At 33.4% G+C, this 24,972-nt stretch overlaps 1 protein-coding gene across 1 annotated transcript in view; it reads right to left on the bottom strand.

The window, feature by feature from the left end:
• The window catches only part of LOC129235221 (cell adhesion molecule DSCAM-like), a 92,613-nt gene that overhangs the window by 2,810 nt on the left and 64,831 nt on the right, over positions 1-24,972 (bottom strand). The window contains exons 19-23 of the mRNA XM_054868927.1: positions 23,405-23,475; positions 18,008-18,245; positions 16,596-16,697; positions 11,052-11,234; positions 4,004-4,171 (exon numbers count right to left, since the gene is read on the bottom strand). Of these exons, the coding sequence (XP_054724902.1) occupies positions 4,004-4,171; positions 11,052-11,234; positions 16,596-16,697; positions 18,008-18,245; positions 23,405-23,475 (762 nt within the window). The remainder of the gene's footprint in view (positions 1-4,003; positions 4,172-11,051; positions 11,235-16,595; positions 16,698-18,007; positions 18,246-23,404; positions 23,476-24,972) is intronic.

The following is a 24,972-nucleotide window of genomic DNA, read 5'->3' as shown; positions in this document are numbered from 1 at the left end:
TGGTTACTTTTTATTAAAATTTTGCAAGTCTCAGTCTGAGCCGCTTATGTAGGTGCCAGTCCTTTTTTGAACAAAAAAAAGAAAAAAAAAAAGAATAGATAATGGTAGCTATATTGACAAAACTTGAGCTTTATATCTGTAACAATTTAGTGACAAAAGAAAAAAAAAACATTGGGGGCTTGTAGTTTAATCTCTTCATTAATAAAACTGATTGTTGAATACCATACCTTTAATATCTCGCAATAACAAAAAAGGGACTTGCCCCGATTTCAAAATAAACAGCTTACTACAATCAATGGCCCGGGACGCCAAGAGCCAAGGTGGGCCTCGTGTCAGTTTGATCACCGTGCCTCCCTCTCCCCATAAAACTAAAAGTGCTACTATTCCGAGCCGGGCCCTCCCAAGGGCTGAGCCCTAGTTTCCGGCTATGTGATAATTAATCTTTACAAATAATAAAGCTGAAAGTTTCTCTGTCTTGTCAGGATCTCTGAGAAGCGCAAAGCGCCTAGACCGTTCGGCCGATTTTCATGAAATTTGGCACAGAATTAGTTCATAGCATGGAGGTGCACCTCGAAGCAATTTTTCGAAAATTCGATTTTGTTCTTTTTATATTCCAATTTTAAGAACATTTTACCAAGCAAATTATCACAACGTGGACAAATAAATTACGGAATTATCATAACGTGGAACCGTAACATGGGCAAGCAAATGAATATAGCCAATTGGCGAGAAATTCATCATCCATTATTTGTTAATATACAGGCGAACCAAATGACCTTTCCATTTTCTACTACGGGCAAAGTCGTGCGGGTACTATTAGTTGTTGCAATAAATATGTATACGATTGTTTTAGTCCTATTTTCAAGAGACATTTTTTTTTAAAAGCAGACTAAAAATGTTTCGCTTTGTTAAAACTTGATAAAAATAGCTTGCATAAAAGCGCTTTCGACTTCTGAGAGGGTTAACTACCCCCAGTGAAACCTAAGCTGTAAACACTGCACCTTATGAATTAAAGTTAAGAAATGAAATTATTGCTACAAACAACTATTAATACAATTAGCGTCGCAAGTGAGACTTTCGGAAAACTTGACATTTTTGCACGAAAAAAAGGTGATGGAAATTACAAAATCGCTAATACTTCAAGAGTACGTGTAGCCACATATCCAATCCAGAACAATTTCATATAATTTTCACATAATTTTTTTTTCATGCGAAAATGTCGATTTTGGAGCCGAATAAGCGTTGTTTGCGGGATTTTGATTGCGTTCTTTAATTTGTAGAAATTTGCAAAAATTATGTATGCATAACTTCTTCTTAATTTGGATATATCTGCAAAATGTCAGCAGAGTTTCTGAAGAAATCGGCATAATTTCTGTAGATATCTTGTTGTCTTGACTGCTCACTCCCAGAACCCTGGTCCCCCTTCATCGCCTTGGGCAGACCGATTGCTCGGCTTTTGAAGTTCTCTCTTCTCAAGCAAAAGTTGTCCTTTCACCTTATGATCAACATTTCAGTGTAGCCTCTTGGTCCAACAGTAACCCAATGGGGTCGTTTCCCAAATTTTAAAAGTATTTTTTTCTGAAAGAGCATGCTTAAAAACATAGGAATGGACCATTTTTTAAATAATTTTACACGTTACGAAACTCAATCCCCTGAATTACGACAAGAACAAATGCAGCATGTTAGAGATAAAAATCGAATTAGTAGATTTAGTAAACAAAAAATTCAGGCAGTGGAAACGCTACCTGCGTTTGTCGCGCGCTGTGTAGCACGCAGGTAGCGTGCGACATGATCCCGAACTGACAGTATGGCGACTGGTTGTTGATAAGATGAATTTTGATTACTGTCATGTGTTTAGTGACACTCCCAAGGTTAAGACAAATCGATTGACGTAAGATTTATCAAAATCGACCAAGGGGTTTAACCTGTACTTTAGGTGGTACTGCCATATAGGAAAACAAACATACATACATATACTCATAAACACATTACCCTCCTTTGCGTCGCGCACGCGCAGTCGGGTAAAAAAAGGGGAAGAAAGAAAATGGAATGTCGAAAAATAGATGGTTAAATAGATAGTTAAAATGAGTATTTTCTATATTTAGTAATTTATAAACGCAAAAATAAATAAACAACAAATAAACAAATCCGCAATAACAATATTTGCCGCGAGTAACCAGATTTTCTTTGATATCATTTGCACTAACTTTTTTTATGTGTCGTCTGAGAAGTATCGTACCATTTATATTGAAAGATGGATTTCTGTTACGATTGCAGACTGAACTAATTCTCATGGCTTATTAGTTACAGAAGCTGTTAATTATTTTATTTAATTTTACTACAATATTCTATTCTTGCCACATTTTACTATGTTAAGCTATTATAATGTTACTATACTTATTAACTGTGCCTATATGTATTTGCACTTAAAAATTAATCATTGAACCTTTAAATACAAATTATCAATACTAAAATGTAAAATAAGTTTAGTTTGTTTTAAATTAAAAAAAAAAAAAAAAAATCTGATTATTCGGACAATATTGCTTATTCTTTAAATAAACACTTATTTTCAATCACACAACATTTCCTTTTTTTTTATCACAAACTGTACTTTTAACAAATTAGTCGTCTCGAAACGACGTTCATCTAGAAATCATCATCGTTAAACATTGTCGTGTTAATATCGGAACAACTTGCCTCACCCGCAGAACTAGCCCCAAGAAGAGGCAAATTGTTCCTTCTTGACTTTTGATACTATAAAATTATAAAAAAATCTTACGAAACACTACACAAAAAACAGTTGTTCCATCATATGGGCATATATCTATTTTAATCTCAGAATAATGATTCTAGAATTACGTTTTCATAACAAATTTTGAGCTTGTTTGAAAAAAGAAACTTCTAGCCCCGCTCTCCCCTACTGGATTTTGATTGAATCACTGCAGTGTAAAACTGCTGAAATGTGTCTGAATAATCTGTCTTGAGATTTAATTACGGTATTAATATTTAAAGAAAAAAAAAAAAAACGTTGTCAACACTAATTAATGTTAACATTAGTTTATTTTGCTATGGCGAGAACTAACTGCATTAATAAATCTTCAAAATAAACACTTTTGTTTAATGACTGGGATTGAAAAAAAAATAATAAAAAAATACATTGCTTGATTACCAACAAATAAATAAACAAATAACATTCCCATAAGATTTTCAGAAACAAAGAAGGAGGTCGCTTGAATCATGTTTTACACTGATAAAGAAGGTTTGAATAAAAACACAGCAACTGTTTTACATATTCTTTCTTCCCTTCGCTATAAGTACCATTTTTGAGGGGGGAGGGGAAGAAATGATACATTTATCAATTCAATAAATGGTTTACATTAAAAATTGCTTATGTTTTTCAAGCTAGCTTTACATAATTATAGTAGGCAAATTTTGATAAATAATGAATTGTGAAAATAAGCGAAATAAATAGTGTAGAAAAGTAAAGGATAGTATTTTTAAAACAAAGTGATTAAATACAAAAATAAATAAAATAATAAAAGTATTAAAAATAAATTAATATTTTACATACATGATATTAATGAAAGTATTGCTGACTGATTTAAATTTTATAAGAACAAATAGACATAAATTTCAAGATGATTCCAAAATTTTTTACAAAATGAATGCAAAACAAAAATCAAAAAACGAAGCAATTATGAACTTAACTTAAAAGGAGAAAAAAAAAATAATGCAACGTTAAATCGTACACATTTGTCGAGAAAACTCGCACAAATTTGCAGTGTTCAGCAAATATTTTCTTTTACTTTATATGCTAAGGTATTTCCTTATTACTTAATTATGAACTTGATCTAAGTTAATTTCATATTTTCGTACTGTAGAATAAATACTTTTTTATTTAATTTTTACCCACATATTAATACTTAAAAGATGGTGCATTTTATAAAAAGATCACAGAAAATATATTTCTTTAAATTAAAAATACAAAAAATACATATTTTACCTGCTTCTCTTTCGTCTCTGAATTGAGCTTTCTTTACCCAAACCCATGCAACAACAATTACTATAACAATGATGACGATAGATGCCGCCACTGGTACGATGAAGTGCAACTTTAAATAATATGGAGTGTCACCTGAAGCGCTGACAATAGATGGCGCTAAGGCCTTGCCTGGAAAAAAGAAAAAAAGGGGAAATGGGCAAGGTCAGGTCAATGTACATGATCTTTGCTATTCATGACATCTAGAGGGGCAATAATTTTTGGCACTTTCTCGCGTTTTAGGCTAGAAAAATATTTATCTTCAAAATTTGCGAAGAACTGGAATTCATAATTTGAATTTTACAAAAACATCAGCAAGACAAATAATAATAGAAATATGTCAGTATGCAAATACACAAACTAAATGTGATGTACAAATTATCCCCCCCCCCCTACATTCTACTAAAATAATGAAGTGAGGAAAAAAAAGAGTAATTTATATAATTTTTATACTTGGAAGTAAATTTCTTTGAGGCATCAAAAACTAAGTTCATTTTGTTTGAATCTGTAACTTGGAAAATATTCATTTGCAATTCTAAATAATATTTTCCATTCAATTAACATATTTTATATTTTAACAACAAAATCGACTCCAGCTTATGATGTCTATATTATTGCACTAGCTTCGTCGCCCGACTTTGCACGGTCTACCTCGAAAATGAGAGATAGGTCAAATGATGCGTGTTGAACAATTAGGCTTAAATAGGGAAAAAATTACTGTAAAATTTCCCGTTAAAATGAGGATTCTTAAATTTCGTTAACGGCAATCTGTACCGAATAAAAATAAATAAATAAATAAAAGGCCAAAAATAATCAAAATAGAACAAAATTAACTCAAAGCAAAATCAAGCATTTTATTTGTTCACAGTCGAGAACAAAAATGGCATCTGATCTTCCTATCGAATAGCTTTATTCACGCTAATTTAAACTCGGCTCGTTGGCAAACGATAAATTCAAGATTTGATATGGATGTTCCATTAGGCTTAACAATGCTTATAACTGTTTTCCCGGTGATTTTACAGCCTTTTTTTTATTTATTTATTTATTTTTTTTTTTTTTTTGAAATTCGAAGGAACTAAATCAACTTTAGGGGTATTTCTCGCGAGCTTTCGAATGGGAACTAATTCAAGGAAATCGGATAATTATTTCGGATGGAAAAAGCCATTTAATGCCATTTTCGGGTCCTAAAATTAAATATTGAACGGTTCGGAACGTTTTTAGCGTTCGAACCTCCCCCCCCCCCCCTAAGTTCCTTCTCGGACGTTCAAGTACCTCTCTGCCGAATTTGGTCAAGGTCCGACGTAAACGGGATTTGTACAGGGAACATAAATATTTACACACACATATATACAGTGGCTCCCAAAAGTGTTCGTACACCTTGAAATTTTGTAGTAAAACCAAAATAACGCAAAACTGAATTCGAATATGAAGTTCAATTTTTTTTCACACCATTCCTATGCCATTCTGAATAAAACTCAGTAGATTTTTTCAAAATATTGCCAGATTTTATTTTTGAAATTTGTCAAAAAACGAAGAGACAGAGAAAAGATACGCCACAAAAGTCATAGTACACTGAAATATTTTCGAATAAATTCATAATTAAAATTATCATATGTGGTTTTTTTTATTATTTTTGCATTGTAATGATACTATAAAGTCATTTGCCTTTAATTTTTTGTGTATTTATTTCCTAATATTCTGCTTATTATTTTTAAATGGCAGGTATGCGTAGAAAACAACAAACGCGATTCGAAATTTGATTTTTTTCCCTCACAGTAGCCGTAAATTGGTTTGAAATGTCTCTAAATTGGGTAATTTATACCATTCTATAGTGAAATGCTTGAAAAAATGTTTTTAAGACAAGAATCGGATCGAAAACAAGGTAAGAAAAGGTCAACTGGCAAAGTTAACAAAGCGTGTTCGGAGGTTTACAGTTAAAAAATACATGAAAAATATACATTTCAGAATTAAAAAAGTTTCTGCAGAATTAAATGAAACATTTTACGTTTAATTTTTACCTAAAATTGTTCGCCAAGGTTTCTGATTAGCTGGATTAAATGGGACCTCTTCCCGCAGAAATTTTCTTGTTCAGACGAATAACAGTAAGCTTACGCTTTCCGTCGTAAAATCAATGATAAATAAGCTCAAAACGCTTTGGAACAACGTCTAAATAATAGATGAAAATAAATTAAAAATTTTGGGTTAAATTGTTGTATAATTGTAAATGGAAGAAAAAAATGAGGAATTTAGTCCTAAGAACTTAGTTGGATCAGTTAATCAGGACGGTGAAGGTGTTTTTGTGTGAGGGTGCATCTCAGCATCAGGACTTGGAAATTTGGAATTTTTTGGTGAAATAATGAGTTATGGTGTTCATTTAAATATTTTAAAAACCAATTTTAAACTATTAGCCCAAAATTTGGTAATAGGAAACAACTTTGTTTTTTTATCAAGATAACGATAAGAAGCACACGTTCGCGTTTAGTGCCTCAAAATTTGTCCTTAAGCTTAGAAATATCTCCTCAATCGCTAGATTTAAACTTAATGGAACATATTTGGAGATATCTGGTGGCTAGGTTACGAAAATTCACCATTGAAACGAAATGCAAACTAGAAACAGTAAGACTCGTAGTGCGGCTGAACACTTACTCAGAAATTACTCAAAAGAAGAAAGAAAAATCAATGAAATCTATTCCCAGACGTTTAAAAACTGTTGTTGTTACTGCATGATCTTCTACTAAACAATAACTTAGTAAAAAGTTAGATTATTTACTAATTTTTTGACATTTTTTCAAAGTGTACGAAGACTTTTGTGAGATAAAATTTCCGGCACATTTTAGTTTTTGATTTTTAAAAAATTAAGTTTTAATGTTTTATTAAAAATTTTCATGTAGTTTTGTCAAAAATAGATCATAGATCTTATAATAAAATACCTGTTCCGAAATATTAATTCTAACCAATGAATAAGGGCCTATTTCATTAAAAATCGTAGGTGTACGAACACTTTTGGGAGCCACTGTATTCTTTTTTTTATTTATGTAGATTGTCTGTTACAGCTAATTTAAAAATTAACAGCATCAAATTGTCTCATGAGTTTTTGAGGTCCTTTTTTAAAAATTAAACATTTAATGAAGTTTCATCCAGTTGTGAAGCAAACAAGATAGATCCGCATTTCATCCATCTAGCAAATCACAAACTCTATCAGGGTTCATAAGGACCAATGAGATCACTTTATAACAAAATGTAAATCTTTTTTTTTTTTTTTTTAAGTATGTTTTATACATTGAAATGATCATTAATTTTTTCACATTGGGTAAAAACTTAATAAACATTTCGAATTATTTATTTGTCCCTGCTAAACACAAAGAGTAATCCGATTCTTAAGTGACTTAATTTATAAAAAAGCTTTATTTATTTATTTATTATTATTATGTTTTCTATTTCTTTTGGATAAGATATTTTTTGTAGAATTCATATAGCATATATGCTACACCGAACAATCAACGTTTTCTTTTCAAATATTATAACATTTTTAACAGTAAGCTTTTCCAAACATTAAAATTTAACACATTTCTTAACTTTTGAAGTGTTCTGATTAATTAGTGTTCTTTTTGTGCAACATTTATTGTGAATAAAAGCAGGAATAATTTATAACTTAGAAATGTAGAGGAATATATTACAAAGCATAGAAATTTGTAAAGATGTATGTGTGATGTGCATTGTGTGCATACATTTCCACTCTTCAGAAAATGGTTCATAATAAATAAGCAAATAGATAAATAAGATAATGACAACAATAAACTAAATTAATTAAACAATCATTAATAAGAATAACAAAGGCAAACAATTTTCAGGTTTTGAATGAGTGAATTTTAAAAATTTGATGCAAATCAAATATGATTAATTAAAATCAATCTTTCGCAATTTGTATCAATTTTTCGCAGTATCAATAATTAAGGTACAAAAACTATTTCATTTAAGCAAGAAAGATATTTACCATAAAATTATGACTATGAAATTACATTTTAATCTTGAAGAAAATAAAGTTGGGTTTATATTTTTAAAATTTTCAAACGGTACTACATTTCTTATCTGTTTTGGATCACGACCTAAATGTACTGTCACGGCCAATTTTGTTGCCAAATAGGGAAAAGAAAGACCACATTGTGAATGGTAACCCTAATAAACATGTGTAATTTTGTTGTTGGAATCCGGTTTATTGCAAAAAACATTTCGAGGTTTATGACGTTTTTATGAATATCACTGAAAGACACAGCGAAATTGCTTACAATTTTTCTTGTGTCTCAAATGATGAACATTAGTTTAGGGTGGGTGCGCTTTTGGCTTTTAAACTCTCGTAGTTTCTTGGAATGGAAACTCGTTTTCCACTTAGTAAGTCAGACACAGTTCATGTCGAAAGAATTTTTCCTGATTTAACGGAAACAAAGTTTTTCGTTTGTTTATATTGATTCTTTAGTTAAGTGAAAAAATTACCAAGGAAGGATTCTACCAAAAAAATCGAAATAACCAAATGCATAAAAAGATATTTTCAAAATTTTGGTTTTTAAATTTAAATGGCCTTTTTCCTAATGTGTACGGACGATACCACTTTCAATTGATGCAAGAAATACTGCCCACGATTTTCATTTTGAAAAGGTATGCAAATATCCAACATGAATGCTGCAAAGCACATCTGGAAAATGCTTGAGCCCTTCAAAATACACAAAATTATCCCGGGGCTTAGATAGCAGTCACCTTCACCTAGCTTATTGCTAATTATCTAGCGGCCAAATTAAGCAACTCAAAAAGAAAACCTGCGATCCTGCGAACACTAGGCTCGAGAGGGCTTTTGGAACAATAAAAATGAAGTTTCATATATGATACTCAGAGCCAGCAGAATTGGGACCAACCATGATTACAAGAATAAAATTTCTAAACCATTACTAAACACTTCTTTGAGAATTTTTGCCCTCAACTTGTCTAAGAAAGACACCAGCATTAAAATTCACTTAAGTTTGGTAAAACTCTTTCATTTTTCAAAAACAAATGCATTCCAATCACGCGTCAAGTATTATGTACGCGACCACCATCGCAACCAGAATTTACTTTCCGAAGAGGAGGTTTTTTTGTGGTAACCAGTTATTTTCAAACCATTTTTACTTCTGACCTGGTGAGTTACCCAAACTTTTTTCTCAACTACATTTGTTTTCTGTTTGAACTCTTCATAAGTTCTCTAGATTGAACATAAAACTACCCGTCAAAGGACGTATGAAAGTAAAATATACGTCTGCAAGTCATTCGAGAGCACTTTTTAAATTAAGAATATTATTAAATGGGTTCTTTGTTTTCTAAAGAATAAATAAATAAAAATAAATAAATGAATAAAAATCAATAGCCACTTAGAACGGAAAAGAATATCAACGTTCATTTAAACAAACACATTTCGATTTCTTAAAGAAAGTTTCCATATCCGTTGAGTTTGTGCGATTTTGTTACACAAAAATTCAATTTGAAATTAAAAAAAAAATAATTATGGTCATTTCTTTAACTTTCGAAGAAAAATATTTTGTGAAGAGTAACTAAGAGTTGGAATTGTTTGAATTTCTGACATTGTAGTGTTTGAAAGGTAAGAGTTGAAATTGAAGAAATTCAAATTAAAGAAGACAATTTCGCAATGAAAATTGCATAAATGTTTCGGGATTTAATTTAACTTGCTATTCCTGTGCAACAAAATGAAGTTGAGCGAGAAAAATAGCGGCAATTGGTCTGCCTTAACTCCATTTTCGTGCTCTCTGATTAAACTTCAAATAACGTACAGAGTTGTGGGGCGAAATCGATGTCGATTGTTTTAAAACATCAATGTTTTTACAATCGATAAAAATCGATATATTTAGAACCGATGTTTTTTTAAAACATAAATGGTTTGCGTTCGATGTTTCTCCAATGTCTATAAGAATCTATATATATTACGGTCTCCCACTCTCAGTAAGTAGTCGCTTTAAAACATAGTTTACTATTATAAGTAGGAGCTATACTGTTACTAATATATGTATTTCTATGTTTATAATCATTAAATATATTTGAATTTTAAACATAAATTGTTAAATTGTACAATTCTACCATGTAATCTCATTGGAATAAGCATACATCATTTATTTATTCTTATATATCCTTTTCTTTTAATTGCTCTTTTATTTTTATTTTTCTATTTTTTTTTGCATGTGTGCGTTATCTAGTTAGAAATTTTTTAAAATATTTCTGCAGATTATTCGCATTAAATTAGTTATTCCTTTGTATTGCACTTAATTCAAAATGCTGATAATTAATTATCAATATTATCATTAACTTGCCTTTAACAGCTTAAAAATGTTAGTTATTAATTATAGTTGGGAAGAACATAACCTAGCAGCATCGTAATCCGGTGATTAGGATCGGCTTCGCAATGCTATCAGGTTGGGTTTGCCACAACGAAAATATCTGAACTGGGAATTTAGTTCTAGTTTAGTTCTAGCATTGAAACATTTATTAGAGTTTATTGTGCAAGAATTGAATATACGTTGAACAGGTCGATGCTTCAAAGCATAGATGTTTTGTGGTCAATGTATCGACAACTACTATGCTTTGGGATCGATGTATCGATAACTAAGATGCTTTGGGATCGATGTATCGATAACTACGATGCTTTGGGATCGATGTATCGATAATTACAATGCTTTGGGATCGATGTATCGATACCATTGATGCTTTGAGGTCGATATATCGGTACTATCAGTGCTTTGTGATCGATTTATCGATGCCATCGATGTTTTGAGGGTCGATGTATGGATAACATCGATGTTTAAATTTCGAACATCGATGTTTTTTCATCGATGTCGCACCACTAATCCAGAGGAATGCAATTTGTATTGAGAACTAGTGCCTAATCTAATTCAGCTGATTGGTTGAAACGAAGGCAAACAATTACAAACACTTGCATTACTTTCAAAACTTATTTCATGAAAGTGGTATATAATACCTTCTGTCAGCAAAGTAAGGGTATCACTGGGGTCACTGACTCCAGATTCACTGTAGGCTGTGAGGTACACTTGATATTTTGTCCCACTTTCTAAGGAAGAGAGCTTGAATCGCTTGTCTTTGGACGGCACATGCACACTGTGCCAGCTGCCTTCGGCACCTGGTCGGTAGTACACCATGTAATCTGAGGACAAAAATTGAATGCTGTTAGAAATATGCGTAAATTTAGTTATTTTCGTTATCATGTCAAATTTACACTAGAATAGACACATTTTACTGTTATATTCCTTCTTAATTAAATGTTTCTACTATAGCAATTTTTTTTTCACTTAGGATAAAAGAATATTTAATGTTTATGTGACCAAGGTTGCAAATTTGTTGTTGTGCATACTTTGTAGTGGCTTTGAAAAAAATCAGGACACAAAATTACAAAAATATCAGGACAAAAATAAGGATACTTAATATTTTATAATATCTATACCTCAGAGCCAGACTAACGCAAGTCCAAAAATGGCAAATTTCAGGAGGGAAGTCGGAGTCGGAGGCTCTAAAATTCCCGCAGTCGAAGTCCGAGCCGGTCATTTTTCCTCCGACTCCGCAGCCGTGCATACATGGCTTTGTATTTCATCATCACATGTTGTAATTAAGTTTACTGGTGCGTATTTTTTTTTGCTGGAAACATTAGTATAAAAACGACCAGCGCAGTTTGATTTTTCACTAAAACTGACAGGTTCTGATTCATACAGCAATATTACTGGTATAATTACTCAGAATTTGGGCTTCGCAATTGCGATAAAATAATGCATTTATTTTAGATAGAAGTAGGAATTTACGAGTGGGGGGGTGAAAGTGCCCCTCCTAAAACATTCAGTTTTGTGAAACATATTACCTCAGTAACTAGTACCTCAGTATGAAGAGACATTAAATCAAGTTAATATAGGAAAGGAAAAAAAAATGAAATGAATAACGCAAGGAAAAAAATATTTGATGTTAAAAAGAAATGAAAAATTAAACAACTAAATTCTTGTCCTTTTAAAGTTTAGTATTTTCTTTACAATTTTTAACTACTAGAAATTGGATAATAGTTCAAATTAGAAATGTAAAATAAATTAAGTATTAAAAACTAATCAAACAAAATTTATGTAAGGCAGCATATTAAAATATGGGGTAATGGCACCAGTAACAGACAAGGGTCCAGTAACAGACAGTCATAAGTTTGAGTTTAAATAATAAGAATTTTAGGCGAGTAAAACTAATTTTGCTGTGGCCCATGAATACGGTGCAACCATCTAGTGTTATCAGAGTGAATTTTATGAGCCACTTGGTATTTACAAGGCAGTGGTCAGGGGCGGACTGGCCCTGAACTTTTAATGTGGAAAAAAAATTCATGCCGCCCCCATCCAAAAAAGTTTGGCTATAGTTTTTCAAACCTAAAAAGTTTCTAGTGTGTTTTTTCAAAAAAAAAAAAAAAAAAAAAGGTTCCTCCAGCACCCCCTCACCTCCCCTCCCCCGCTGAAATACCAAGATTTTTTTTTTCAGAAATCCTTATTTAACTTTTCATTTCAAGCAAACTAGTGGGCAGATTGATTTAAAACAAGCATGCAGCAAACGCCCATAATATATAGGTGATATTTCAAGGATCTAACTTACTCAAAAATATTTGCAAGCTTAAATTGCTCTACGCAATAAAAAAAAAAAAAAAACACTGAAAACTGTGTGGCCTCTTTGAAAATCCGCATTTAAGAGTATTTCGTTAATGTAAAAGTGAATAATAATCTTATTTTAAAACAAAACGTAATACATTTGAGGGAGTGAGGAGGTAAGTGGTGTAAGTAGACATTTTCAAGTTTTGAGTAAAACTCGTATAAAGATTACATCCTAGGTTGGCTTTCATTGAATTTTTGTCTAAATCATGATCTCTTGCCCCAAGACAGAGGAGGGGTCCACCTACCATTTGTACTGGTTATCTCCAAATTTTTAATTTTACATCTTGTGCATCCCTTTGCTTCTCACTGCCTCATATGGCCATGAGCGGTACTATTTACCCTTTAGAAAAAACTCTTTATTTTAAAACCGTCTTTCCTTAAAATTGTATTGTACGTATTCAAACTAATGAAAATTTTCATGTAAACCAAACGTAATATATCCGTTCAGAATGAATACATCACAGATCATGAGACAGTGAGAACTGATCGGAAATATCGGATAAGCCCGAATTACTCTACAAAAAAAACTGATTTTCAAAGGTATCTCTCAAAATGTTATCTAGTGAATGAAATTTATTTGTCAGGTTCTAAGAACTAAAGTGAAAATCATGGGATATACACTTGGGGTGGGGGGATTGCGGATCTATCTATTGCAAAGTGCTGGGAAACATACCAAGAAAACGAAGGATGAAAAGGAAAAAAAAAGCTTTTTAGCAGTCGTTTCGCTCCTATACATTCTATTCTTAGGATGGCGCCTTTCTCTTCTTTCATCAGAAAAAGGTTCAATGTAATCTTTTCCCAGACAGTCTCAGATGGCCACAAAAAAAGATCCCCACCCCCAATAAAACTCCTCACCAGAATTCCAGGAAGCGTCACTTCCGAACAGATACGAGAGACACCCATGGACCCCGAAGGCTTCGCTTCGGACGAAGACCACACAACAAAGACATTGTTTCGTTTTCCCTACGTAACAAGATACGGTAATAGTTAGGCAAGAACAGAGTAACGTCCCGAGAGTGACCGTTGGAAAAGGAGCGGCCGTCCCCCCCCATCCAAAAAAGAGCAGTTCTGGCTGTAGCCCTCGACACAAGAACGGCCGGTCTAACTAAGAACTTTTTTTTTTTAAATAAAATTGAGGAAAACGGTACATACACCTTGAATGCACAGAAAACGGCCCGAGTTAAGGACGGCCCATGTGGAATTTTCCACATCTCACACGTGGCCAGTCCGCCCCTGGCAGTGGTAGATGGTTATAAACCGCCACCACGAAGTCAGCTGGTGTTTCATGTTCATTTGAATTTAATAAAGCTTTAGTTCTAAAAATAATGAACTTTTCACATTTTTAAGAGAAAAAGGGAATTTTGTTAATTACTCGTCCTTTCTTCGTCCTATTTGTTACTGGGTATCATCAGATTTCTCCGTGTCTGTTACTGGGGGGTCGAACCTCTTTTCGAAATTCAGCAAATAAAAATAGAATTAACTAATTCAGAGGATCCAGAAGTAGCCAAACGTTAGATAAGATGTCGTTGAATGAGAGAAAAATAGTTTAAAAAGTCTAAATACATTTAAAGGCTCCGAAAGTTGAGTTAACCAGGGAGCTATGTCTTAAGCATGTCTGTTATTGGTGCCGTTACCCTAGCTATTAACTTTTAAAATGATTAAAACATTTATTGGATGCAAAAAGGCTGAGATCTCTAACACGGCATGTAATTTTCGGCGAAGCACTTGATCAACGTCGGAATATCTCATAAACCCTCCCCGGAAAGGTTTGTATGAATATTTTCTCTATCGAAACTTAATTCAAGTATTAGAGATTTAGTTTAAGATTTCTTGGAAATAGTTCTACAGGAAACTTCCTATTTTGAAAATGAAGTTAAAAAAAATTACGTACTTAAAAATTCGTTATTACTATCTTTTTCCTGTCACACATAATGTGAGATTGTGCTATACACTTTTCTGAAAATAGTATCTTCTAAGTGCTACCCTCCACTTGTAAATACACTGGACTACACTAAGTCAGTCGAAATCGGAAGTTTTGGTCAACTCTTTGGATCATGTCGGCCAGTATATTGACAGTTTCGGCTCGGATGTGGTTCTTCAGGTCCTCGAGGGTTCGTGAACGTTCGTTATAAACCCGCGACTTCAGAAAACCCCACAGGAAATAGTCACAAGGGGCTAAATCAGGCGAGCTTGCAGGGCAGTTTAAGTCCCCATTCCGATCGAGCGGCTGTTTGAAAATGACGATTCCACAGTTAAAGCGGGATGCTGTCTCCATCGACGTATGGTGGCAACTGAAAGTATGATGAAACAAAACTTCGCATTGCGGTCTTTCCGTTGAGCCTCTTCTTATCACTCTGTGATGCTCAACAATTTTTGCGCGCCACATTCAGAAAAGGAAGTTCCCACGCCCCACCCTGTAGTCTACAAAGTAAACATTTTGCAAAATCAAACTGATTAGAACACTAAAAAGTAACCACCAGTGAGGAGCATATTTATTTTCTTAAAAACCGATTTCAAGAGCATTATTAGGTCATCTCCTATTTCATTCTAAGAATGGATGGTTTAAAAAATATTAGGGAAATGAAAAGGCGGGCTTTTCCGAACTTAGGTAAAAAAATTTGGATTTCACCTAAAACTCCCCAAAACTTATCTCATGCACTAGGATTTGACGTCGACAACGTGAAAGGAAAACAGGGGGGGGGGGGACTAGTCAAAGTCAAATTCAGCAAGTTATTTTACTAAGTAAACAACAATTTCAACGCAGAAAATTGTCGACCTGCCCGCCAAGCTACATGAATGTGCACTTCGGTAGAATGGAAATTCGGTGCTTGTACGGACAGGGCCGTGTCCAAGGGGAGGGTTTTAGGGGGTTAAACCCCTCCCATTGGGGGAGAATAATGATAAAAGCAATATGAAGAAAATGATATTTAACTTAGTTATAGTGTTAATGTTTATGTCACTGCTCTTTTTTTAAGTCATTTTCTTTGATTTTTTTTCAGCAATTTACGAGTGCCCACTCTTCACCAACTGAAATTATATTTTAGAAAACCAGTTGCAAAAGAACCACTGAATAGACTGACAATACAAAACATCCAATGGGAATATTTTTTGGTATACAGCATGTAAAAAAAAATAAATATTTGTGCGAAATTTTTAATACCTTTTGCAATATGCAGTGTAGTTAACAGATAAAAAGGCTTGTTTCTGAAGAAGCTGTAAAACAACATTCTACCCACTAGCGCAGCCGGAATTTGGGGAAATAGGGGAGGGGTCACAAACATCCCTACATGTATATAATACTATACTTGTTATACCTTCCTAGGAATAGTAATGTGCTTTAAAATCAATGGCTCTGGCCCATAAAGTACTCCATTGCTTGATTATAACCATAAAACAGGAATGAATTATTTGGTATAAGAGGTGTTTTCATGCCACTGCGAGAAATGATTTTTGAAAGATCTTTGAAACCCCTCCCTTTGTGAAATCCTGGACACGGGCCTGTGTAAGGAACAAATTCTGAGAAAATGATTTGCTTTTCGACTTTTGAGGTGATAAGTTATTTTTGATGCAGAATTGGTACTGACATGTTCTGCTTGAGAAAGAAGTAAAACGAGCATATATATTTAAAAAAAAAAAAAAAAAAGGAATATCAGGACAAAAGCTAAAACTCTGGACAAATCAGGGCGAAATATTTTTTTTATCAGAAAAATCAGGACAACTACGAACTGTGCTATTAAAAAGAAATACTTGCTTGTGTATAAATCAGAAAACTATTGTTTGTTGATTTTTCTAACGAAACCAAGTATTCCGCAGGGGAAAAAAAAAAAAAAAAAACTTACGAGTGAACACATTATCAGGCAGATCTCTTGGATGTTCCCACTCTAATAGGGCGGTATTGTCACTGGTTTCAGATACGTAAAGATGAGGAGGTTTCAGACTATCTGTAAGAATAAAGAAAACTAAGACAGGCTTACAAATCAGCAATGAAATTTTTTTATATTTTATTGGTAAAATTTTATTTTTGAAGATGCACTCTTACTCTAGTGTGTTTGAGCGGATAGATTGAATAACCATAACGTAAAAGTTTGAAATTTTCAAAAATTTCATTCCTTTTTACATGTAAATTTTTTTTGAAATGCAAGTATTTGGAGGACTGGCAAGAAATGCTGTTTTTTTCAAACAAATACAATTTTAACAAGTTTTTTTTTATGTAAATCTCCTAGTTATTAACAACTTTTTACCACCTGATATGAAAAGTTAATTCCAGATCGATAAAACTGGACCGAAATGTCTGGAAAATGTAGTTTGGATATCAGTCATTTTTCCAAGTTTTTTTGCGACATAGCCATCGGCACAAAGGGAAATCAGATGGTACAGTCAGCGGTGCGCACAGAAATTTTGAGGCCCGTCGCAAATGACTTTTACAGGCCCCCCTCCATATTGTTTACTCTTACGTCCCGACACATATTTCACGCTTCATGTTAAAAATATCGGGCCCCCTTTAAGCTCGGAACCCGGGCCAACAGGTGCACCTTCTCTCCCCCCCCCCCCGTGCACGCCTTAAGGTGCAGTGTCAGGTGAGATGGTGGATGAGGTAACCCACCGCAATTCATTTTTTTTCTAGGTCTCGTTTTAAGAAGTGTGATCTAGCATAATCATGTTACAGAACCACACTTTTCTATCGAAATTCGTTAGAATAAAATCACCCGACATTGCAAAATCTAATTTCCCTTTATTCCAATCATTGTATAAAAAAAAATTGAAAGTTATTAAAAATGCTTTTTCCAGATATTTTGATCGAAAATCAATCGCGTTTTATCGATCAGTGTCTGAAAATGTATTCATTAGGTGGTAAAAAAATGTTGATATCTAGTGTTATTGCAATTTACCGATTTAAAACAAAATTTGGCAAACATTTGTTTGAAGAAACTAAATTACTTTCTGGTGGCTCTAACAGTTCCGATACATTTTTTTTTAAATCGTAATCCCTTGTACTACATGCAGTGCTGTAGTTGGGTCGGGGGTGGGGAACGCAAGAGAGAGCCGCCCCCCCCCCCCAAAATATTTTTTTTTATGTCATAGAAATATTGAAAATGTAATGTAAATTGGCGTCCAAACGCCTTTTCTTTTGGTGAGTCTCCCAAACCAAAAGGTGAGTTTCCCCAAACACTTTTTTCCCAACAATGGCACTGACTACACGCATATTCTTTCAAGCACACTAACGTCCAGAAATATTACGGATTCGTCCTACCTTTGTCTGAAGTTTCCACAAGCAACTCGTGGGATTCTGGCCCAGATCCCACGGAATTAAAGGCCTTGACAACGACGGAATACCTCGTAGCTTTCTGCAGACGAGTTAGTCTGTAATCCGCGTGGGTGGACCTTCCTGCTGGAACAGTATGGAAAGCGAAAGGCTCCATTGATTGATGTCGTTTATGTCCCACATAGTATCCAAGAAGTCGTCCGTTCCAATGTTCTCGTGGCGGGGCCTGAAAACGAACAGAGCACTGAGAAAAATGTTTTCAAAAATGAGTACATTCATGCTTTCAAATTTTCTTGAAACCTTTTGTTTCAAACATGAGTACTCATGTTTTCAAATAGTGTGCTGAATTATTTCATACTCAAAAATGAGTGCATAATACTCAGTTTTGAAAATATTACATATTAAAAAATGAGCACAAATACTACAAAAACGAGCACACATGTTGATTTGAGTATTTGAATGTTTCAGATTTGAATACCACGTAGTCGGAGCCATTTTTATTCGCAATATGTTCAAATTTGAGTACTTTTTCGTCATTTTTGAAATTATTGTTTTTAGAGCGAATGCATACGTTATTTGTATGCGTTAAATACCAATAGAAATTCATTTGTAAAACTTTTATAATTGCACTGACTTCCAACAGTTGAGGTACAACGATGTTTTTTTCTAAGCTTAACATTGAAAACAATCTGCCAGTAACAGAAAAATTCAGCGTTTGTATAAATGACGATGAAAACATTTTTGGCGAAGGTCGGGTCTGTGGAGTACGTTGTCTCCTACACCATATTGGCATTGACTGAAGTCTACTCTTTATAAAGAACAGAAGGGCAGCTCAAATAGATTAGCCCTGGGGGCTCACTTGGTCTCAACTGTGCTACGAAAGAGCATACGATGGTTTTTAGGATTTTCCGCACACAGGGGCATATTCTTGACAGTTAATAACTCATTAGGGAAGATTTTATTGAAGAACCCTTATCCCTTACTAGTTTTAGAGTTTTTAAGGGTTAATGATCTCTCGGACAATGTCTGGCTACCGCTAGACAATGGAGGAAATGCAACATGAAATGGACAAACTGATGACCTATATGGATCATTCTTCAAAAAGTAACTTTTCTGTCACATGGCTTTTACAGTAAAAACTTTAAGGAACAATTCCTTTAACTATGTTTTTTTATTTCATAAAAATTGTATCTATTTAATCCTTCCAACAATTTTTTAATAATAATTTTTTATTTTACATATTATTGGTTCACAACATGTGAATTCTCACCTCCGTGTCATGTCACACACCTGGTGTGACTGTTTATGTTACTTAATAACTTGTTTAATTCTTCTGGTTCGAAAGCTCTATTGGAGGACAGTTTATTTTCAAAGTTCGTCTTTTGATTCGAACAATTTTTCGTTCATTTTTGAGCTTTTCCCGAACTAAAAAGCGGATTCTCTTCAATTAAGCTTTGTTGGAAACAACTCTTGAAGTTCGAATACGTACCAAAAGATATACCTATTCCATAATATTAATTCTAACCAATGGGATAGGGTCCTATTTTATTGAAAGTCGTAGGTGTACGAACACCTTTAGGAGCCACTGTATATATGTTTAAAAATTTGGCTACTTTAAATAAAAATTTTTAACACATTTAACATTAACGTTATAGGATAAATTCGAATATTTCTATTAATTAGAAGCAAAACTAATAAAAATATTTTTCTTTGATTCTAAAAGAATTGAATGCATTGAACAGATTATAAACAGTTTCTTAATTTTAGTTTCAAGAAATAAGGAAAAAAGTTACAAATAAAAATCGAAATACGATTTCTCGCAGACTCAATATCGATGAACGCTAGAGATTGGTTAATCGTATCATAATCAAGTGAACTCGAAAAGGAAATGATTTTATTTTGTACATTAACTATTGATGAGATATATTTTTTAAAAATCTATTCTATATCTTTATTGCATTCTAAATTTTTAATTTAACTGTTTTTTTTTTTGGCAACGGTAAATTCAAAGTACATTCTTTTTAAACGAACTAAAGATCCGGAAACGATTTGTTTTTGACAAAAAATGTGTGGAAGTAATTTATTTTTATTCTTTTTTATTTTCATTTTAAATTTGTTTTTATATTTTTAGCAACAGAAAAGAGAAATAAATACAGAGTACTTTATTATCTCACCATTTTTTGATAAATTTGTTTACGTTTAATATTTTTAAAAAATTACTTAAATCGAAGAGCTTTTATTGTTTATGCTTCTGCCGATGACATCACAAATGATGAAATGCCATTCTGTGTTGCCATTTTCACAGTGTAAAATATTTAATTCGCATCTTTACTCACGTGTATTGGCAACGATATGGCTGATAGCAAGCGTAGAGCGCAATTTTAATTCGCTGCTTGATTATCATAACGTGGAAACGTAGTAGAAAGATGCGGCAAAGTGCTTCATTTGTGACGTCAAAACCACGCCTTGTTTGAAAAATCGGACATTTCAAAAAATTAATTAAAAAAAAAACTGTTGGGAAAATAAAAGTATTTTTCTTGGTCCATTTTTTTTTTTTTTGTTCATTCTATCCATTTCAATGACTAGAAGTAATACTTTTGACTGAAGGAAACCACCCTATTGAAAAGCTAATAAATTAAATGCTTTTGTATTGCATAAAAAGTGAATAAAAAGTTCCGAATAAAGTGCATGAAAAGTGTATCTGTTTATTTTGTATCTAGCCAGTTTCAAAGTTGAATGTGGAGGGGAAAAATATCTTTTTTTGTAACTTTGTCGTTCAATTTGTCTCCTGCAAAAGTATACTAAAAATGTGACAAAAATGCTGAATTTAAAATGTTCTCCATAAAAGCAAATTAACAACATCCTCTTTTTACATGAGAGAGGCAGATCTTGCTTTCAGAAATCAATTTTAAAAATTAAGAAAGTATGTTTAAAATAATACGGAACATTAGCTAACTGAGAAATTATAGACATCATGCTAGAAAATCAATGATGTATATGAGACTGTTTGAACTCATACTGCGCAACAGTTTTTATCACATCAAAAATAATATGCAGTCAGTATAGCTTTATTATCAGAAACAACTTTTTAACTCTCAGCAGAAAAAACGATCTGAAGTAGTTAAAATTTGTCGAAATTTTCTATATTGAGGGTTCTTGATAGTAGATAGAATAATTTTGATTCATACACATGAGAAAAACTCGCCCCATCGCCAATCCGGCATATTCTCTGAGCAGATGTTTTGAGATACACCGGAACACCCCAAGGAAAAAGCAATGAAAAAAATATTTAAAGGGACCTCATTGCACTTTCTTCCTCATGAGTTGAAACCAGCTGGTTTGCAGACGATCGATTATGATTTGCGAAGTTTACCAACTCACAACCGTTATCGCTACTCTTGCTTCATGTTTTCAGCAGCCTGTTATTTGTTTGATCAATTTGTTGAGAGTTTTTGAACGGATTTGAAAATTAAACAGTTGCAATTCAACCAAATTATATCTAGCTAAAAAAGGAAGAAGTCCAAAAACAATTTCAAACTCTTAGAAAACGATAATGATACGACAATCTATAAATGCCGGCGCAAAAATTCAAAATTGAAAAGTTTAAATAATAAATGAAAAAAAGTTATATGAATTAGTACTCTAATGGATCATCAGAAACAATATTAAACACCAGACACTGTTTTGACTTTACAGTCACTAAATACGTTCCGCGAGTAATTGTAATAATCTTTGAGTCAAAATAAATTATTATTTGTGAATGCTTACGAGTCCAAAACTGCTTTCACATGAAAAGCAGATTATATTATGAATTTTAACACTCAAAAAAATATTCTAAAGTAATTAAATTACATAATATTCTACTTTATTACATGGACGTTTTGGCGACAGACGGACAATTTTCTGCTTACATATCGCAAAAGTTAGGCTTCCAAATTGCAAAATTTTTACATGCACATGTTTCAGAGCATCTAACAAGTATATTTGTACTTTTAATTTCACGTAAATATCAATTTTAACGGTAAATTGTTTTGAAAATATCAACTTGGCGACAAACTGAATGACTCGCTGCAACCCCAAAAAGCTCCCGTCCGTATGAATGAAGCAATGGAGTTCCACTTGCCGGTAACCCTGGAGCACGTGCAACGAGAAGGGAGAGAGAGAGAGAAAAAAAATCAATAAACGTAGTCGGATGCGGAATATGACTAGAATCACTGTTGACACGCATTTCAAGTGCTATGTTTTCATCGGCTTGCACCTCTTGGAATTCGTTGAAAGATCTGCTAAAAGCAAAAAAAAAAAAAACAAGCTACAATTTTATCTAAATTTATGAAATTGTTTCACACAATGTACTATTTTCTTATTCAATGAACGTTGTAATGCTCCATTTGATGATCTTGAAACTCTTATTTTTTAAACCTCAATAGTCGTATATTATGTTTTTAAATTTTAATACGAAAAACAAGTTCTTTACTTCATAAATTGTTCATGTGTGTTGCATATCAACTATATACAGAAGCGTTTTTTTCTATTTAAATCTTAATTTTCGAATTTAAATTTTTAAAATTTTGGTAAGAAACAAATTTTGACGACGAAAATTACGTCTTACATCAATTTAAAGACAATGAAACGCAGAAGCGAATAACTTAACTTCAATTTTATAATTCAAATTTAATAACATTATAAGCGCACTTGAGCTTTCCATGGTAAAACGCTGTGTGATGCTGGCCCGTCAGCCCGAGAAGGTCAATTGGTTAGAAAAAATTATGTTTTTACATATAATTGGGTATGGGCTTTGCTGTTTTCGACAAAATTTGCTCTGAGCGCCAACCGTACCACCCCTCTATGAAAAAATTTGAAGTGACGGGTCATATATCAGGTACATCATTTTAACTTCAAAAGGTATCAAAGTCGACAAATTTCAGGAACTTTAGCAATCAGAATTAATTGAAAACTCGAAAATCAATGACACTTAAAACTACATTTATTAATGGTAAAACCAGTTTGTCTAGAAACTGCCTACTACCTCTAAACCTTTCCATTTCAAAATATCTGCACATCAACTATCGCATTGTTCTTTGAAAGTCGTAATCGATGTAATTACTAAATTTAGTAAAATGTGTAAACATAGCTAAAAGTAAATCGTACGTGTGAATGTTAAACAAAATTATTGGAGAATGATTTCAATCCAAAGAAAATGTGAACACTTTGATTTTGTTCCTAAAGCTCATTTTTACGACTTTATAAAGATCATTGTCTGTACTTCGTTGTTTCTTCCCGTGAAATTCCAAGATGGTCAATTTCTGATATTTCTTCTTATTTAACTGAAAACTGTTAAAAACTTTATAATGCATATTTCAATGATAATAATCATTTTTACATTACCTTCCAAGTAACAGAGACGCTGGTTGGTCCAGTTGCAATAACAGTTACATCAGTTGGAGGTGCAGTTGGAGCTGAAAGGAAAGAATTGTTGTGTTATTTCGTGGCAAAAAGTATAAGATGATTTATGAATGATTTCTCCAAGACTGGCGAGAGACCATGTCAACCTAGTCTGAAATCTGAAACTAGGGATCCGACCCTTGAGGAGGAGGGGGGGGGGAAGCGGTTAGGAATCGGAGTAGAATAAATTTGACAAATTTTATGGGAGTAGAGTGACTCGGGGATCGCTTTGGCTCTCGGCGGCCCTGGATTTTTCAACATTAACAACTCAAACATTGAATTATTAAGTTTTACATGAAATTGTGTATAGACTTGTGTTGAGGAAGCCCTAGGCATATGAGCGTAACCCCATTAAAAAAAGAAAAGAAAAAAGGAACTGCACTTTGCACACTGTAAAATTGGCCAAAATTCCCACATATATAACAGCCGCTGATCGAGTAACGCGTGAGTTTCAACAATGAAACTCGCGCCACGGCATGATAATTTGATAATATGATTTGGTTACGTTTAACAAGCAGGGAAAGGCTTTATTGTGACAAGGCTAAACTGGGTTTTATTGGTAAGACTGTGTCATTTCAGGGGAATGAAGAGACGAAAAAAGGCTCAACAATGAACGCTACCTACTGGAGTTTAGGGTTAAACACTGGAGTTGGGGTTACAATTTCAAGTATCAAAATATCACCAAATAGGCAATGGCTTCGTTCAAATGTAGAAGCAGTTTTCACCCGTCCTACCTCGACAGGCGATTTTCTATTATCAAAAATAATTTAAACTAAAACGTTTGTAGGTGATAAAACGAACCGTATTAAGCAAAAAATTCTCAAAAGTATTGCATACATGTCGTTTTGGAGTTATACGGAATCTTTTCTTCAGTGCAGAAAAAGTTTTGAGCTTCCAAAGCAAAGCAATGGTCAGAAGCAAGGATCAGGGGCGGATTCAGAGGAGGGTCAAAGAGTCAGCTGACCCCCCTGTGATGATAAACACTGTCTGAATAATTATTATTTTATATTTCCTAAACTTATTAATATTGTTGAATGTCAATTTTTAGTCCTGAAAAATTAGTGTAGGTAACCACTTTTTACTTAGTCTTGTTAGACTTGTCTCTTGAAGTCTAATACATGCAAATTCTATTACATATAATATAACTTTGAAAAAATAGAGGTCCTAAACCTTGGTGGCTCCTGAGCTTCAGTCCAGCAGGGTCATGCGTTAGCCAGGACCCTTTTACAATACAAACTCCGAAACGTTGTTGTATAAAATTTGAAATACAAACTCCATATTTTAACTTTGTTGTATAAAATTTTAATGGGCCGTGGTAGCCCGATCGGTAGAGTGTCGGATTCGGGGCCGGAGGGTCCTGAGTTCGAACCTCGATGGTCGAAGACCCACCGTCGTCATTAAAGGGGACTGGGCGACGTTAAATATGCTCGTGGTCTCAATGTCCTCCAAGTGAACGATACCTCTGGGGGTGCTAGCACCAGGTAGCTATTAGCTCCTGGACTAGTTCTAAA

The sequence above is a fragment of the Uloborus diversus genome, chromosome 2 (genome assembly GCF_026930045.1).
Source record: "Uloborus diversus isolate 005 chromosome 2, Udiv.v.3.1, whole genome shotgun sequence".
NCBI lineage: Eukaryota > Metazoa > Arthropoda > Arachnida > Araneae > Uloboridae > Uloborus > Uloborus diversus.
The sequence above is the reverse complement of the archived record's forward strand: the minus strand, read 5'-3'. Positions and strand labels throughout refer to the sequence as shown.